The sequence below is a fragment of the Sorghum bicolor genome, chromosome 4 (genome assembly GCF_000003195.3).
Source record: "Sorghum bicolor cultivar BTx623 chromosome 4, Sorghum_bicolor_NCBIv3, whole genome shotgun sequence".
Taxonomy (NCBI): domain Eukaryota; kingdom Viridiplantae; phylum Streptophyta; class Magnoliopsida; order Poales; family Poaceae; genus Sorghum; species Sorghum bicolor.
The window spans coordinates 59003333-59018538 of record NC_012873.2 but is presented as its reverse complement, the minus strand read 5'-3'; the positions used below and the strand labels follow the sequence as shown (position 1 = coordinate 59018538).

At 41.1% G+C, this 15206-nt stretch overlaps 2 protein-coding genes across 4 annotated transcripts; both read right to left on the bottom strand.

The window, feature by feature from the left end:
• LOC8075724 (protein LSM12 homolog) lies at positions 2689–8881 on the bottom strand. Its single transcript, XM_002452524.2, has 5 exons — positions 8612–8881; positions 8329–8497; positions 5270–5350; positions 3167–3290; positions 2689–3052 (listed from the first exon to the last, which is right to left on the bottom strand). Exons 1-5 carry the CDS (start codon positions 8730–8732, stop codon positions 2999–3001), a joined length of 549 nt encoding a protein of 182 aa, XP_002452569.1. The 5' UTR covers positions 8733–8881; the 3' UTR covers positions 2689–2998.
• Positions 10805–13862, bottom strand: LOC8075723 (rac-like GTP-binding protein 3). 3 transcript variants are annotated; one of them, XM_002452523.2, is made up of 8 exons: positions 13504–13862; positions 13153–13240; positions 12888–12997; positions 12716–12779; positions 12120–12184; positions 11970–12035; positions 11738–11841; positions 10805–11192 (listed from the first exon to the last, which is right to left on the bottom strand). In XM_002452523.2, exons 1-8 carry the CDS (start codon positions 13606–13608, stop codon positions 11150–11152), a joined length of 645 nt encoding a protein of 214 aa, XP_002452568.1. In that variant the 5' UTR covers positions 13609–13862; the 3' UTR covers positions 10805–11149. The 3 variants fall into 3 exon arrangements, with proteins under 3 accessions (XP_002452568.1, XP_021316257.1, XP_021316258.1); XM_021460582.1 differs by having other exon boundaries at positions 12716–12997; positions 13504–13838; XM_021460583.1 differs by having other exon boundaries at positions 11970–12184; positions 13504–13838.

Genomic DNA, 15206 nt, shown 5'->3' with positions numbered 1-15206 from the left:
TACAGTGGATGTCTGTTTTGAAAGAGCGAGGAAGAGGTTAGCTCTATCACACGAACAAGAGGCGAGATTTTTTCTCAAACTCCGTTCTCGGTCGGCTACAAGATGACACTCTAGTTTTATCCTAAACTAATTTTTTTAAACTTATAACTAAAGACTATTAGCATCTATAAGACCAAAAACTCCTATGTACTCAATCCATCCCAAATAAGACGTTTGACTTTTTTGACATCAAGTTTAAACACTTGTCTTATTTAAAAATTTATACAAAATATCACTTTTTTATCATGACTTAGTTTATTAATAAAAAATCTTCAAGAATAACTTAAAATTGATTATGTTTATACATTTTTTTAAAATAAGACGAGTGGTCAAATTTAGGATTACAAAAGTCAACACATGTTATAATTTAGGATAGACGGAGTATTTAGTAAACGTAGAGTTTATCACGTCTAGTGGACCATATAGTCCATTTAAATGGATTGTACCTCGAATAAATGATAAACTATAGGTGATATACTGTTAAAGTCTTGTCTGCATTGTAGGAATTTGGAAGGAATTATAAAGGTATGGAGTTCTTACGCTTTGCTCATATCGCCTAGATAAATTATCCTTCATTAAAATTATGTCATTGTACAAATACCACGTAAAGACTTTAATTTTGAGGGGTATTTTGAGTTTCCAAATTAAAGTGTTATAAGGTAAAGTCTGTACTCCTAACAAAGCTATGTATGTAGACTTGACTAAAAACAATATGTTTTGATGTAGCCCCTGCACAAAACGATCTCTTTGGTTTCTTAATTCTACGTTTGCAACCATGGCCATGACATTATGCCACGCTTGATCTCCTGAAAAACACATTTAACGGTATCATAGACAACACTGACCTAACAGATGCACTTTTCTTTCTCACAATATTGTATAGCGTCGGGAAGAGCGTTTTGAAAGGATGTGGCGATATCCATGAATCCTCCCAAAAATGCACTTGGGATCCGTCATCTACCGTCATCTAGATTAAACCTACTCATCATCGAAAGAAACTCACCAGGCAAGCCCAAAACTGAGAATCCCTAGGCAAATATTGAACTTGAGTCAAAATGTTATCCCTTAAATACTTACTTTTAAGTAATTGTTGCCATAACCTATCACTATTTTACAATTTAAAAAGCTACTCCCTCCATCCCAAATTATAAGACACTTGACTTTTTTATCTCAAGTTTGACCATTCGTCTTGTTCAAAAAATTTGTACAAATATAGTCAAATTTAAGTTATTTTTGAAGAACTTTGATTAATAAACCAAGCCACGACAAAAAAAATGATATTTTACACAAATTTTTAAATAAGACGAGTGGTCAAAGTTACTGTCAAAAAAGTCAAACGTCTAGTACTTGCTTAGAGGTACGGCGGTTGTAGGGGTATGCACAATTATTATTATGTAAAATAGAAATAATGTTGATATCTTTAAACACATATGCTCTAAAAATTCAATTAGACTCGAAACAAAACAAAAAAAAGCTTGATTAAAAGAATTTTTTAAGACCAGATCTTCTATTTTCTATGAACCGAGAATGCCACGCCTCCCCAGCCGCCACTCCTCGCAGGCTGTGCACATCGTTAGGCCACTCTCAATGTATGTTTCATGAGAGTGTTATGCACATTAAATAGGGTGCCACATAAGCAAAATTGCTGACTTGACAGGGTTATTGAAGGAGTTTCATCAGATGAGAGAGGAGTTTCATCCTCATGAAACTTATGTGGCTTGGTTACCTAGTTTATAGTCTTTAAACTGTGCCATGAAACTATGTTTATAGTCTTTAAACTGTGCCATGAAACTATGCATCGACACTCACCTTAGCCGCCGCTCCTCGCAGGCTGCACCCCACAGACCGCGTGCCATTCGCGCCTTGCGGTCACACACAGACGACACCACTATGCCTCACGAGCATGCCACCACATGCCTCAGCATCAACAATGTTATCCTAAACTAAACAGTCAGTCACCTACCATTTAACCATTAATCAGCTCAAACAGCCACTTAAACAGGCTAAACAACCGATGAAATGATCTAAATGGCCAATTAAACAGAAATGATATTACCACCGTGTAGCATTCAAACAGGCTAAACAACCTTTTAGGCGAACAGCAGAGAGCAAAGGAAGAAAACGGAAGAAGAGAGGGATTTCACCCCACTGACATGTGGGTCCTATATATTAAGCGGACCAGGTTTACTTGGTTTGCTGAAGCTTATCTCTTGTACTTTACAATTTATAGTTTTCTATATCCCCTGTACTTTACAATTTTAAAGATAAGGGAAAAGGGAAACCGGTGAAGTTGCTTTTAAATTCCGAACATTACCCCCAACACGTACACAGCTCCCATCGCATAGCATATATAAGCAGTAAATTCGTGCAGACAGTTCGCAACGAATCGCAGCAAAAACCTGGACATGCAACCAATCCGACCAAACGGTAAACAGATGCTGGGGATTTTTTTAATGGACTCAAATATTCCTACCAAACAGTGTTACTACGAAAAAAGCGATTGAATTAGCAGTCTCCCAGATAAAGCCTGTAACAGGACGCCAATTGATTTTCTCCTGCCAAAAAATGTTAGAATGACAAAGCTGGGTTGAATTAGAAGCCTACTAAATTGAACAACAAAGTCTGGTGGGTAGATTTTCAGAGCAGTAACCTTAGTTGCCAACTCCCCCTTTTTCAATGTTGAGTTCTTTCGATGTGCATGTGCTACTTCAATTCAATCCTTCCCAACTCCTGTACCAGCGACAAAACTAACAGTTGCCCAATACGAGGTGTTATAATCCATTCAAGTAACACATGCCATCTATGAAGCAGTACAGAACTAACCAGTTGATATGATTATTATGACAGATTTTTTCTGAAACATATAATAGAAAACCCCATCGATGAGAATAAGAAAACTGGCTGCGGTATTAGAAATACAACACGGAGGCTAATGTAAATATTAGTCAAGCCTTTTAAGTTAAGAGAATTGGCCAGGTACACGTGAATGCAATCTTTTCCTTTCAAAGTCAATCTGCAAGAGGCAAACACAACCAAAAACAGAAGGGTCCAAAAAAATGTTGTTAGTCCCATTACTGGTCCAGCTATGTAAAATTATGAACATTGACGTCAAGCGTTAAGTATTTACCACTTTCTTAACGCGCTCATTTGCTGCCGCTGTTCCTCCACTTACATTTTCAGGCAGGTACGGACTGCATACACGAACCTCCTTCATTACAACAATGTCAGTCTTGTCCCACTGAACCGGAAGCCTGATGGAATGGAACAACATAATTTGTTATCTGGAAGCATGTCGGGTACCATAAACGGGATACCCTAATCAAAGGGGGAAAAAGGGCAAAAAGAGGCCTTAAGATTAACCAAATCCACTTCCTCTCGGCCCATCAAGGAGACCCAGCCAAGCGGACACGACCCACAACTCACCCGAGCCTCAGTCTCAGGCGGGGGATCAACGTCTTGCCCTAGCCCTGGACTCGAGCGGAATCAATGCCTCGCCCGAGCCCCAGTCTCGAGCGAGTTCAACGCCTCGCCCAAGCCCCGGTCTCGAGCGGAATCAACGCCTCGCCCGAGCCCCAGACTCGAGCGGAATTAACGACTCGCTTGAGCCCTGGTCTCGAGCGAGATCAACACCTCGCCCGAGCCCCGGCCTCGGCGCCAGGCTTCCCACGCACGACGATCGTACTGCGGACGTGACGTAAACCATTCCTCCGCCCAACTCCCATCCCTGTCACGCCTTACCTACACTGTGAGTACGACCGGACAGAGGAAGGGATGGGAGATGTTAAATCACGGCGATGTTGCCATAACCGAGCAGTCACTATTCCTCAACACAGGACAGGGGACGAGGCCTCGAAAAGGATTGCCACGACCCAGAATAGGGCTCGGCAAGGCGACTACAAAGCAGGACGTGAAGATCCACAGTATAGAGGACGACCGCCACGATTAACAGGGACAACCACGCCGCTGCCATTACCTTAAGGACGCGACGACCAGCAACTACAGTTCCGACGCCATAATCCCTCTGTGTACTAGGAGTAGAAACTAAGACTTACACATGTAAAACCCACCTCCCCTTGAGGCTATAAAAGGGGAGGCAGGGCACCTTCTAGTGACAGATCGAACAAGTCCAACACAACCAACCCACAAATCACAACACTCCATAGAACTCACTCGAGCACTCTGCCACCCACAAAGCTGAGACCTGGGACTACTTCCCTCTCTCGCAACTAGCTTGTAGCCCCTACTACAAGCACTTCAGGTGCAAGATAATACAGGATCCGACCCCCACACTGGACGTAGGGCAGCGTTGGCCCGAACCAGTATAAATCCCTTGTGTTCTTCTTGCATCACCATCTGGGTTTAGGGGCACGCAGACTCGTTACTCGTTAGTGCCTGGATCACGTGTCCAGACACTGACAAAGCATATGCCCTTACTGTCATAGTGCTATATAGAATCTCTTACTGAGAATCTGAGATAAATGTTACTATATAAATCTCTAATTAAGTCCAGACACTGACAAAGCATATGCCCTCCGTCCCAAAAAGAATGTAAAGCTCACTTCCCGAAAAGTCAAAGGATATTTAAATTTGACCAAGTTTATATAAGATATTATATACAGTTAGATCTCTAATTAAGTTTATTATGAAAATATATTTAATAACTAATCTAATGGTACTTATTACACATTATAAATATCAATACTTTTTAAATTATATTTGGTCAAAATTAAGAATCTTTGACTCCTTTGGATGCGAGAATTACATTCTTTTTGGGACGGAGATAGTATAATACTTTAGAAAATTGTATGAAAGAAACCAAATTGTCATTGACAAATCAGAGTCAGAGAAAGGCACATTGGTAGAAATCAATTTGCTGCAATAAACTAGAGAGCCACATCGAGAGAAAATAATAGCTATGGGAAAGTAGAAGGCCCTGCAATCTCTTTGCATGCAGACAACTTCCCAATTTCCATTTATCAAGGGTAGAACTTGTTGCTGATCCAGTTATCATAGCATAAAACTTATTCTGAGATATTTTCATGTTTGTAAAGTTTCCACTGAACAGAGTAACTTTTAGATTGGACTTGGAGAGTATGTGTTCCAATGTAAACTTGGGAAAACATCAAATTGTGCATGCAGAGAAACCAAAAACATAGTTGCAGTGCTGTAATGTCTGACCTGAAATTATGTGTAGAACATTATCAAAAACACACAAGTGAAGTTAACTTACGTCTTGGACAGCGCATCGAATATACTTTGAGCTTCTGGGGTGACACCAACACCAATTCTCTCGGCCTCAATCTCTGCTTGCCTGTATCATTAGATGTGGTGTGACAAGTGAATTGGCAGAGTAGACAATAATGGCATGAAAGATAATTCTCATGTTGATAGAATGGTAATAAGCTAATACAGCACATCTACATAGTAAAGGGGGGCAAAAGACTGTAATGACTAATAAGTAGGATGGCCATTTGAAGCCCAGAAGAAGTATGGGGATGTTTTGACCAAGATCCACTGTTCACACTAATGAATAGTAAAAAACATTAACTCTAAGAAACTTCTACTACAACTAAAAGCAATGAACAGAAAAATTACAGTACTCCAATGATGGTAGCTTCAGTTGGATCACAAAAGACTTCGAAAAGCTAATAGCCTCATTTTGGGTTCAAGAATCAAGACAAACATCATCCATCATGATGATAGCCAAAGAAAAAAGTGACAGAAGAAACTCAACTAAAAATCACTTCACTAAAGTACTTTTTGCCTAACTTCATAACTTACCTCATCTCAATTGTACTTTAAGAGCATGCTAATGTTTAAACTTTAAAGCATTATAGTTCACTGCCACTGGTATGGGCATATGCATGGCAGTAAAAATAGGACAACAGAAAAGAACTATAAACCTCAAGGTACCACTGATACCAGCATGGCAAAAGAGACCTCAATTCCTCGAAAAAAATGCCAGCTTAGTATCTTTTACACACGCTAGTTACATGCATGGGCAGACCCAGCCTTAGGCCATATACCTGGGTTCAAATCCTGGGTACGCCACATGTTCCATTCCATACTTTCAAGACACAGCCAATAATCAGAACAAGACAACAAATTATGTAGACTCAATTGATACAAACATGAAAAAAAACCATCTTCGATGCTCTACTAAATTCCAAAATTTTCTGTGCAACATGTTATGCTAGTGACAGTTGACCAGGTGTTTTTTTGTAACGGTGTATTGCTCAAGGTAATAAAATTACAAAGTTACGAGTGAATCCAAATATCCATGATATACAAAACTAGTAGCATAAAAGCTAGAACTACCACTACAACAGTAAGAGGGCTGCTTTAGCTATTACCACCCCCAAAAGACTTCCAGAGAAACTATCAAAAACCAAGACTACTGAGAATCACTGCTTCCAATCGAAAGAGCAACATCAGTCACACATACTAGACCTTACACAGCATGGCTATTATCTAGAAATAGGCATCATTCATGTCCTCTGGTTCTTTACACAAATCTGGAATGCCCATTGCCCAGGGCACTTCTTGTGGATGAAACTCTGCACCATAGCCTTCAGTTGGCCAGGTTTGTTACCTCCACGGACTTTAAATGCCACCAAAAGCAACACAACTCTGATCAAATTTTTTTCTTGAAACAGCTGTATCATTTATATTACGAAGAAAAAGAGAAGGGGCAAGAGCACTTACAAACCCAGACCCACGCACACTAGAGTCTTAAATACAGGAATTGCCTTGACAGATATAAAAATATGACCCAACCTGAGAAACAGCACACCACCACTAAACAATGTCTGGCAGCAGGGCGAGGAGGCAAGAGATGCCTTTTGCCCTGGCAGATCCCAGTCACGCAACTTCTCCCTATAGATCAACAGTGCCCTAGCCAGGTCAGGGGAAGAGGCATCAAACGCACAAATATTAAGATGTTTCCAAACCGACCATGCTCCAAGTATGATGACAGAGTTTATCCCTTTCTTTCTTGAATATCCACCCTTTGTTTCAGCCTATGCCCACAATCTTCGAAAATACACTCGTCTGGTTGCAGGGACAAAGCTTGTAGGCCAACAATTTGCAGCAGGTTGGACCAGAAAGTTCTTGCGAAAAGGGAAGAGGTGAGCATCTGGTTTAACGTTTCCTCATGTTGGTCACAGAGTGGGCAATGTTCTGGGTGTGGAAGACCTCACTGCGCAAGCCTATTGGCGATCCAGCACATATTGTGTGCAGGTGCAACCAACCACATGAAGAAACAACATTTATGTGGAGCACAAGACTTCCAAATTCTTTTCTGTGGACCAAAAAACTCTGACCAAATCATGATAGGAGAGCTCCAAAGCACACAAGTACAAATATTTCACAAGATATACTCTTTTTCATGGTTACTAAATTCAAACCTTTACTACTATATATCTATCCCAATTAAGAGGATGATTCCTTAGTTCCAATATGTTGGCATATCTTTGGTGATGCCATTTGATCTAATGTTAAAAGGCCAGTGCAGACCCACGCAAACAATCTGAACTATATCACTATAGCTTATAGACTTCCTTCTAGCTCTCTTATCACCAGGCACACATTGGCTCCCCCTTCACTTGCTACAAATCTGTGTGGAGCATAAGACTTCCAAATTCTTTTCTGTGGACCAAAAAACTCTGACCAAATCATGATAGGAGAGCTCCAAAGCACACAAGTACAAATATTTCACAAGATATACTCTTTTTCATGGTTACTAAATTCAAACCTTTACTACTATATATCTATCCCAATTAAGAGGATGATTCCTTAGTTCCAATATGTTGGCATATCTTTGGTGATGCCATTTGATCTAATGTTTAAAGGCCAGGGTCTGCACTGCAGACCCACGCAAACAATCTGAACTATATCACTATAGCTTATAGACTTCCTTCTAGCTCTCTTATCACCAGGCACACATTGGCTCCCCTTCACTTGCTACAAATCTGCATTAACACGGTTGTTGATATTTTGACATGGGAAATGATATCTCTTTTACCAGCTATAAAGGAGTTAGGTCTAACTGAGTTGCACAACTTCAGCAATAATCAATTTAGGCCACAGATGGAAAGGTGATTCTAGATTGAAAACTTTTCCTTTTGCTCGGGCATGAGTTCACATTTACACTAGCAAGCTGTATCGAAACAAAGTAAATGTCAATTAGTACTTGTTTCCCCAAGATGTGTGATCCACTCATTACAGCACCCTACACAGGAGCAGCCCAAATCGGCATATATTACGTCTAAATCACAGTGATTAACGCACCTGAGTGCAGCATCCTCCCGGGCATAAATGGCGTTGAGGTCCAGCATGCAGCCGGCAGGATCGAGAGGGTCGTCACCCTTGCTGACCACAGAGAACTCCCGGATGTAGTTCGCCTTGAGCACCCTCACGTTCCGCCGCTCCCCCCTCTCCGCCCTCCCCACGACCTCCTGTGATCTACACCGTCAAGGAAACAAAACAGCAGCACGGGCAAACGAACAGCGAGACCGATAGGTAAAGGACATGGAGATGCGGGTGAGGAGCATGAGCGATTTGGGAAGGATATGGATAACGAGGAGGTTGGAGGGGCGATCGAAGGCGACGATCTGGCCCTCGAACTCCTCCCCCATTGTGGTCTTCGCGGAGATCACGACGCCGATCGCGAACTCCTCGCCGCCAGCCTCCATGCCGCCGCCGCTCGGTGCTCGATGGGTGGAGGCGGAGAGGAGAGGGAGCTGCGTAGGGGGGTTTGGGGAATCCGGCGAGAAACTCTGCGGACTGCGGACGACGCGCGACCCTCCTGCTCATGGAGTCCTGGAAACAGGGGGGAGAATCTGCGGCCTGCTGTTGAGCTGGTGGGCTTACGGCCCGGGGCCGATCGTCAAAAGATGGCCCAGTTCACCAGCCGACCAGCGCACTGATGATGACAACTGGGGCAGTTGTTGAGCGATTGGAATTGGTAGAGATGCTGGATTGTTGGCTCTGAAACCTCCTAGTATTCCATGTGTTTAGTAGGAGTCCATGTTTGGATCCTTGTAGATTGTTGGCTCTGAAACCTCCTGGTATTCCATGTGTTTAGTAGGAGTCCATGTCTGGATCCTTTTTTATCTAAAGATAATATACTAGCTAAAATTGTTCGATGAATCCTTAGATAAGAACTATCTCACTAGTTGGAGCAAATTAAATAATAACAACTAATAAGTGGAGAAGTAACAACTATCTCATCAATCAGTTGTGTATCGAAACACCCTCCCAGCCAATAGGCAGCTAGTCAATTGTCGGCTAATATTAGCTACGTGCTATTAGCTAGCTTAGCTATATCAGGTAATGGATCCAAACAGGGCCTTGAATTGTCTTTTTTTAGTAAAGGGCCTTGGATTGTCAGGAAAGGCCTCTATGATAGCTTGTTATGATATTCACATTGGTCAAACTTTATTAAGTATAACTAGGTTATAGAAAATATTAGCAACATATATCTCTCCAGATAAGTTACAATGCATGGGCATGATACTAATTATGTACTACACATATTAATCTTTTCTTGTATATATTTAGTTAAAGTTGAGTATATTTAACTTCTCAAAAAGCAAGAACGACAATTAAAAGAGACGGAGAGAGTATAGAACAAAAGTTGACATAGAATAGATTGGTGTTATTTTTAGTACAATTTAGATAAACACACTGGAGGGCATATAGTTGATGGGATGGCGGTGTGGATGAATTTTTTTGTATCGAATGATGTGTGGTTGTATCTTGCGGTTGTGGATGTGAACTTGCATTTAAGGAGTTGAGCGGGTTTGCTGAAATTACTAAAAAAAAATGAGTCATCCATATTATTCCATACCAATGGTTGGTCTACTTTTGCTTGTATTAGGTACTAGTTTTTTTTTGAAAGATCTGTAGTAGGTACTAGTTGGTGTATATAGTTGGCAAAATGTGTGTATTTATAATAGATGTTTGATGCAATAGTTGGCGGTGTAGATATTCTTGACCGTTGCTGGAAGATTTGGCCAACGGCCATCTGACTCACGAATAATAATGTTCTACGGATCTGTATTCAGTATTCACTGCTTGGATGGTCATCGACGCCCGTACTTGTCGGATGACATTTTTTTCTTCGACTGGAAAAATCGGTTTCCACAGTGGCAATATTTCGCTCCCCTATCGAAGCATCAATTTCCCAACGTAACCAAATACCTAAGGCTGCTGCTCAAAACTTAAAAAGAAAAACAAGACGCTGGACAATCCCAAATTCCCAACACAGAGAGCCAAACACATCCTTCTCTTTCGCCGCGGCATCACCGCCAGTCCGCCACGGTGCTCCTCCTTGGCTCTTATCCTATGACCCATGCATCGTCATGGTGTAGCAGGTTGCAGCCTAGCAGGAGTGGGTGATTGCAGTTGTGGACTTGTGCGATAGGGACTACGGACACTATTAAACTCTGGATTGACCACACCAATGCCCTCATCTTGTACAGTAGATTAATGGCAGCCAGTACCCAAGGGAACACCGGAAGGACAGAAGATTAAAGAATCCCAACCTTCCTCTGTTCGGTCTGGCCGAGTCCTAGGGGATGGAGGAAGTCGGGGTTGCCATTTGGCTGCCTAGCCCAGACTAGCTAAGTTGTGTTCACAAAAGACATGACCAAGTGAAAAGCGTACTCACTACAATACAACACGAAACACGTCAACGATCAGCTTGAAAGTAGAAAGTTTCACTTCTAGCTTTCATCAAAACAGGAACATTATATGCTCAGGCTCAGCGCAAATGCAAAGGTTCATTCAACACAATGTTGCTATGGATCGATAACTAACAGACAATATGATGAGACCAGATTCACAAAAGCTGTGACATTGCCATGAAAGAACAAAATCTCATTGTCTCTTTGGCCTCTGTCGAACTGACTGCCTAACTCATACAGTAGAGCTAACCACACCAGCAGTGCACATCGCTTAAGCAGACTAGTTTCAATCATCTACCTCTAGTGATTAATAACCAAAGGTGCAAATATACACATGCGCAACAAGCACATCGAGATTTCAAGTTTCACAAACTTGGGGCCACACTCATGGTATTAGTTCATGTACGACCCTCTTAGATCATTCAGGACTTGAAGCATAGCATTTTTCTTCCACAGAAGAGGTTCCTGCAGTTGCATACAAGAAATAGAGTGTTAAAAAGTAACAGACCACATCAGCTAAGGAATGTTGAAGAGCAACTGAACTTAGGTAACCACGATGTTTCTTAATAGCAACATCAAGCATTGAAAGAGTGCAGAGGCACCAAACTATAAAACACCAAGCAGAGCACTCAAATCGATTTCAGTGGCAGTCCTAGTATACTAATGTGGTCACAAGCTCACAATGGATCAATAGTGCATGCATTCTCATATTCAATGAAACGAAGTCAGCATCCACTGATCCTCTGTATGAAGACATAAATATATTTCCCCATTTAAAGAAAGGACAGTTAATTAAACGAATACCTGTTGAACACTAAATTTATGATTGTAGACAGTTGCTAAGCAAAAGTATATTATATCATAATATCATTGATTCAGGGAGTAATAAAGAAATATTTTTAAAAAACTATATTAGAAATGAGAAGAATATAATGGTTTGTATTTCAGTAGGGCATACTGTTTGGAAGCAGAAAAGAGAAGAAACAGTATTGAAAGGCATATTTACTTACACCATTGAACATCCCTTGCGTGATTTCTTTTTCTTCTTTTCTCTTAGTTTAGTTGGAGGCTGGATTACTACCTTGATGGCAGCATCGAACACAGCTTTGACATTCTACATGTTACCAATATATTGCAAAGTAAGACAATTGCCCAGGATGCAACTGAGTTACAAGATTTCATAATGCAACAAATGGGAAAATACTAGAGCAAGAGCACACAATTCCCTGGCAACAACTTTACCTGCTGTGTCTTTGAACTGCATTCGACGTAATACATAGCACCAATTTGTCTACGAAGTTCCTCACCCTGGAAGGTGCAAATAGCAAGGTCACCAAAATTCTTTATGACAAAATGCATTAACCTCTTATTTAACAGATACTGGAGATATACCTGTGCTGTGGTAACAGGCACCAACCCAGGATGGTCCATCAAGTAGTGCTTGTCTTCACGAAGATCTGCAGGTAACATCATGGTTTCCAAATACATAAGTCCACTCTATAACAAAGGAATGTCTTTGCAAGAGTAAAAACGTGTCTGATAAAAATATAGGGTCCCTCATCCCAGCAGTAAATGGATGAGTGTTGACACTTTGACAGGAACAAAAATTGTGAAATGAAGCTAGTTCACGGACTATCAAATTGTTTTTTTTCATGATGTCAAAAGTTTGTGTTTAATGTTACCAAAGTTCAATTAATCAATAAACGCAACAGTTCATGCACTACCAAAAATACCATAAAGTTTTCCATGTTTACTATAAAATTGTGGTCAGTTCCTTGCTGTCCATTTGTTGGTAACTACTCAAATCGTAACATCGCTTTTATAACAAAAGTGCAAGGATCACTATTAGTGGAGCCAAAACCAAAGTAATTCCAACAGTGCACAGAAAAACAGACGCATATGATTTAACAGGATAGGATAACTAATCAGACTATAATAAACTAAAGCCACCCAATTATATACATGCTCTTGTTGTGAACAGAACTCACCCAATTTTGTGCCTACCAACACAACAGGCACACCAGGTGCATAATGCTGAAGCTCCGGTATCCACTGAAGAGTAAAGAGCAAAGGATAAACATTCAAGCCTCTAGGAAATCCCAAACCATGAAAACAAACTTTAATAAAGTAAAAAAAAAACAAGATAGCGCATGTCAGCACCTTCTTCATGATATTCTCATAGCTAGCTCGGCTCACAAGTGAGAATGCAAGCACGAAAACATCGGCACCTCGGTAGCTTAGAGGCCTCAGCCGGTTGTAATCTTCCTGCCCTGCAAAGGATGTGATCATGTGAACTTTAACTTACCCCAAGAATCCTGAATCCTCTAAAAAAGCAGACTTTTCGACTTCGAATTGCTGTTGTGTAGAACAAAACATAGACTGCACATGTATACTAGTCGAAAAAGATAAAAACATTAGAAATTACCAGCGGTATCCCAAAGGCCCAAATTCACCGTGGTGCCATCCACAACTACATTTGCACTGAAATTGTCGAACACCGTAGGTATGTAGTCCTGCGGAACGCAAATTCGATGAATCAGCAACTAGTAATCGAAAATTACTCGTAGAGGCCAACAAAATAATCCATAGCAGGAGTCAATAAAGCAACACAAAGTAAACTGAGGAAGTGCGGGGTTTTGCAGCACACCGTCCTCAAGAAAACAGAATCAGGGAAAGACCATGGCTTGGAATGAAATCCCCTAAGTTCACGGGAAATCACACAGGAACCTTTTTGCCACTAGAAACTGGGATAAGGGAGAGAGAACGAAGTGCTCACAGTGGGGAACTTGTTGCTGGTGTAGCAGATAAGCATACAGGTCTTGCCCACGGCGCCGTCGCCGACCGTGACGCACTTGATGAACCGAGAGGCGCTGGACGCCATGGCCGCGCGTGCCTCTCTCCGATTCTCCGAGCCCAGAGAAGGGGAGAAACGGAAGAGAGGAGCGGGCGAGGAGACGGTCCTGGAGGGGAGGGACGGAGTGCGTTCTCGCCTTCTCTAGGGTGGTGTTTGGTGCGTGTCTTCTTGGAGAAGCGAGTGATGAAGAGGGTCAAGCGAGTGAAGAGGGTCACATGCCTCTCACCTCACCACTGACACTGCCTAGAGAAGCGCCCTCCTCTCTCCCACTCTTCATTTTTATCCCGCTGTCCTGTTGGTGTCTTGTTATATGTGGAATCTGTTAAATTTTGCGAATTTTCCCTTGTAAGGGCCTGTTTGGAACGAAGGAATATAAAACAGAGAAATGGGGAAAAACACAGGAATATGAAAGAAATACATGTGTATAACAGAGGAAAGAAAAACGCAGGAATTCTAGAGGATTTGGTGTTTGGAACAAAGGAATATAAACAACATAGGAATGGGTACTTGGCTGTGTATCTCCATAAAAGCCAAGAACAGAAAGTGAGTATTAGTGTGCATGAGCCTTGGACTTCGTGAAGAAATTGAAACCAAGAGCTAGAAGTGGATTCTTTCTTTCCTTCAAAATGTACATGCGCAGGAATTTTTCCTTTGGAAAGGAACTTGTGAATCCTTCGTTCCAAACACTGCTACAGTGTTTTAAACTATAGGAATCTGGTTTCTTTAGAATTCCTTTGAAAATCTTGTAAACCAAACAGGCCCTAAGTGTCATATTAATTGCAGTGCACTAAAAGTTCAAATTATAAACTGTGAGTTATTAATGTTGCAAGAGATACCTGAGATATATTGAGTATTTTTATTGAACAAAGAAAATTTTTCTTCTCAAGAAGGAAGGGAGATTTGCATGTATTCATTACAGAAAAAGAAGAAGGACAGAGCTTGACATAATGCGATTATAGAGAGACGCTCGAACTCATGACAAGGTGCTGAATAATTTGTTATTTGTGCAAGCCAGTACTCAGTTCACCAAATGGAGGGCGAGAGTATCTTGCTACGATAGTGGAGTGACGGGAGATGATATTAAAATTTTGCAGCAGTCGCTCCTCTTTCAACTGTCAACTAATCTCCACATAGAAAAGTTTAACTAATCCACTAAAAGCTCATTCGAAAAATCTGGAGGATCTCCACTCCGTTTGTTGATGTTTCTCTACCCTTTGTTGTTCTTTTCTTGAAGAAATGAGCGAGCATAAAGTAGATTATATGTGTTTAAGATGCTATGTTTTGCATTTCAAGTAAAGAAACACATCCTTGTACAACACATGAAGGGGGAAAAAGTGGAAAAGGAGGAAAAAAAAGGACCGATCCACCAAAAGTCCAAAACTGACTAGTAGCTTTGGCATCACTAAATTCACAACAATTTTTGATGAACCAACCATCCGTGTGTCACCTTAAAGTGGGATTTATTTTTTCATATATACCAATTATACATGTTGCATTGGGTTATCGTGTTCTACATGCCAACCTTCAATCAGGGTATTTACATAAAAATATTGACCGCATATTTAATTAGTCTCCGGGCCACTCTTAACTGTCCTTGCTCAGCATTTCACGGGTTGTTCTGCCAT

Excerpts from the sequence above, each read along its gene's own strand:
- LOC8075724 (XM_002452524.2), bottom strand. The coding sequence starts at position 8,732 with ATGGAGGCTGGCGGCGAGGAGTTCGCGATCGGCGTCGTGATCTCCGCG. Across the intron at positions 8,498-8,611 it reads CTCCAACCTCCTCGTTATCC|AGGAGGTCGTGGGGAGGGCG; the intron begins ATATCCTTCCCA and ends GGTGTAGATCAC. Across the intron at positions 5,351-8,328 it reads CGGGAGGATGCTGCACTCAG|GCAAGCAGAGATTGAGGCCG; the intron begins GTGCGTTAATCA and ends CTAATGATACAG.
- LOC8075723 (XM_021460582.1), bottom strand. The coding sequence starts at position 13,608 with ATGGCGTCCAGCGCCTCTCGGTTCATCAAGTGCGTCACGGTCGGCGAC. Across the intron at positions 12,185-12,715 it reads GTTGGTAGGCACAAAATTGG|ATCTTCGTGAAGACAAGCAC; the intron begins GTGAGTTCTGTT and ends TGTTACCTGCAG. Across the intron at positions 12,036-12,119 it reads TGCCTGTTACCACAGCACAG|GGTGAGGAACTTCGTAGACA; the intron begins GTATATCTCCAG and ends TGCACCTTCCAG.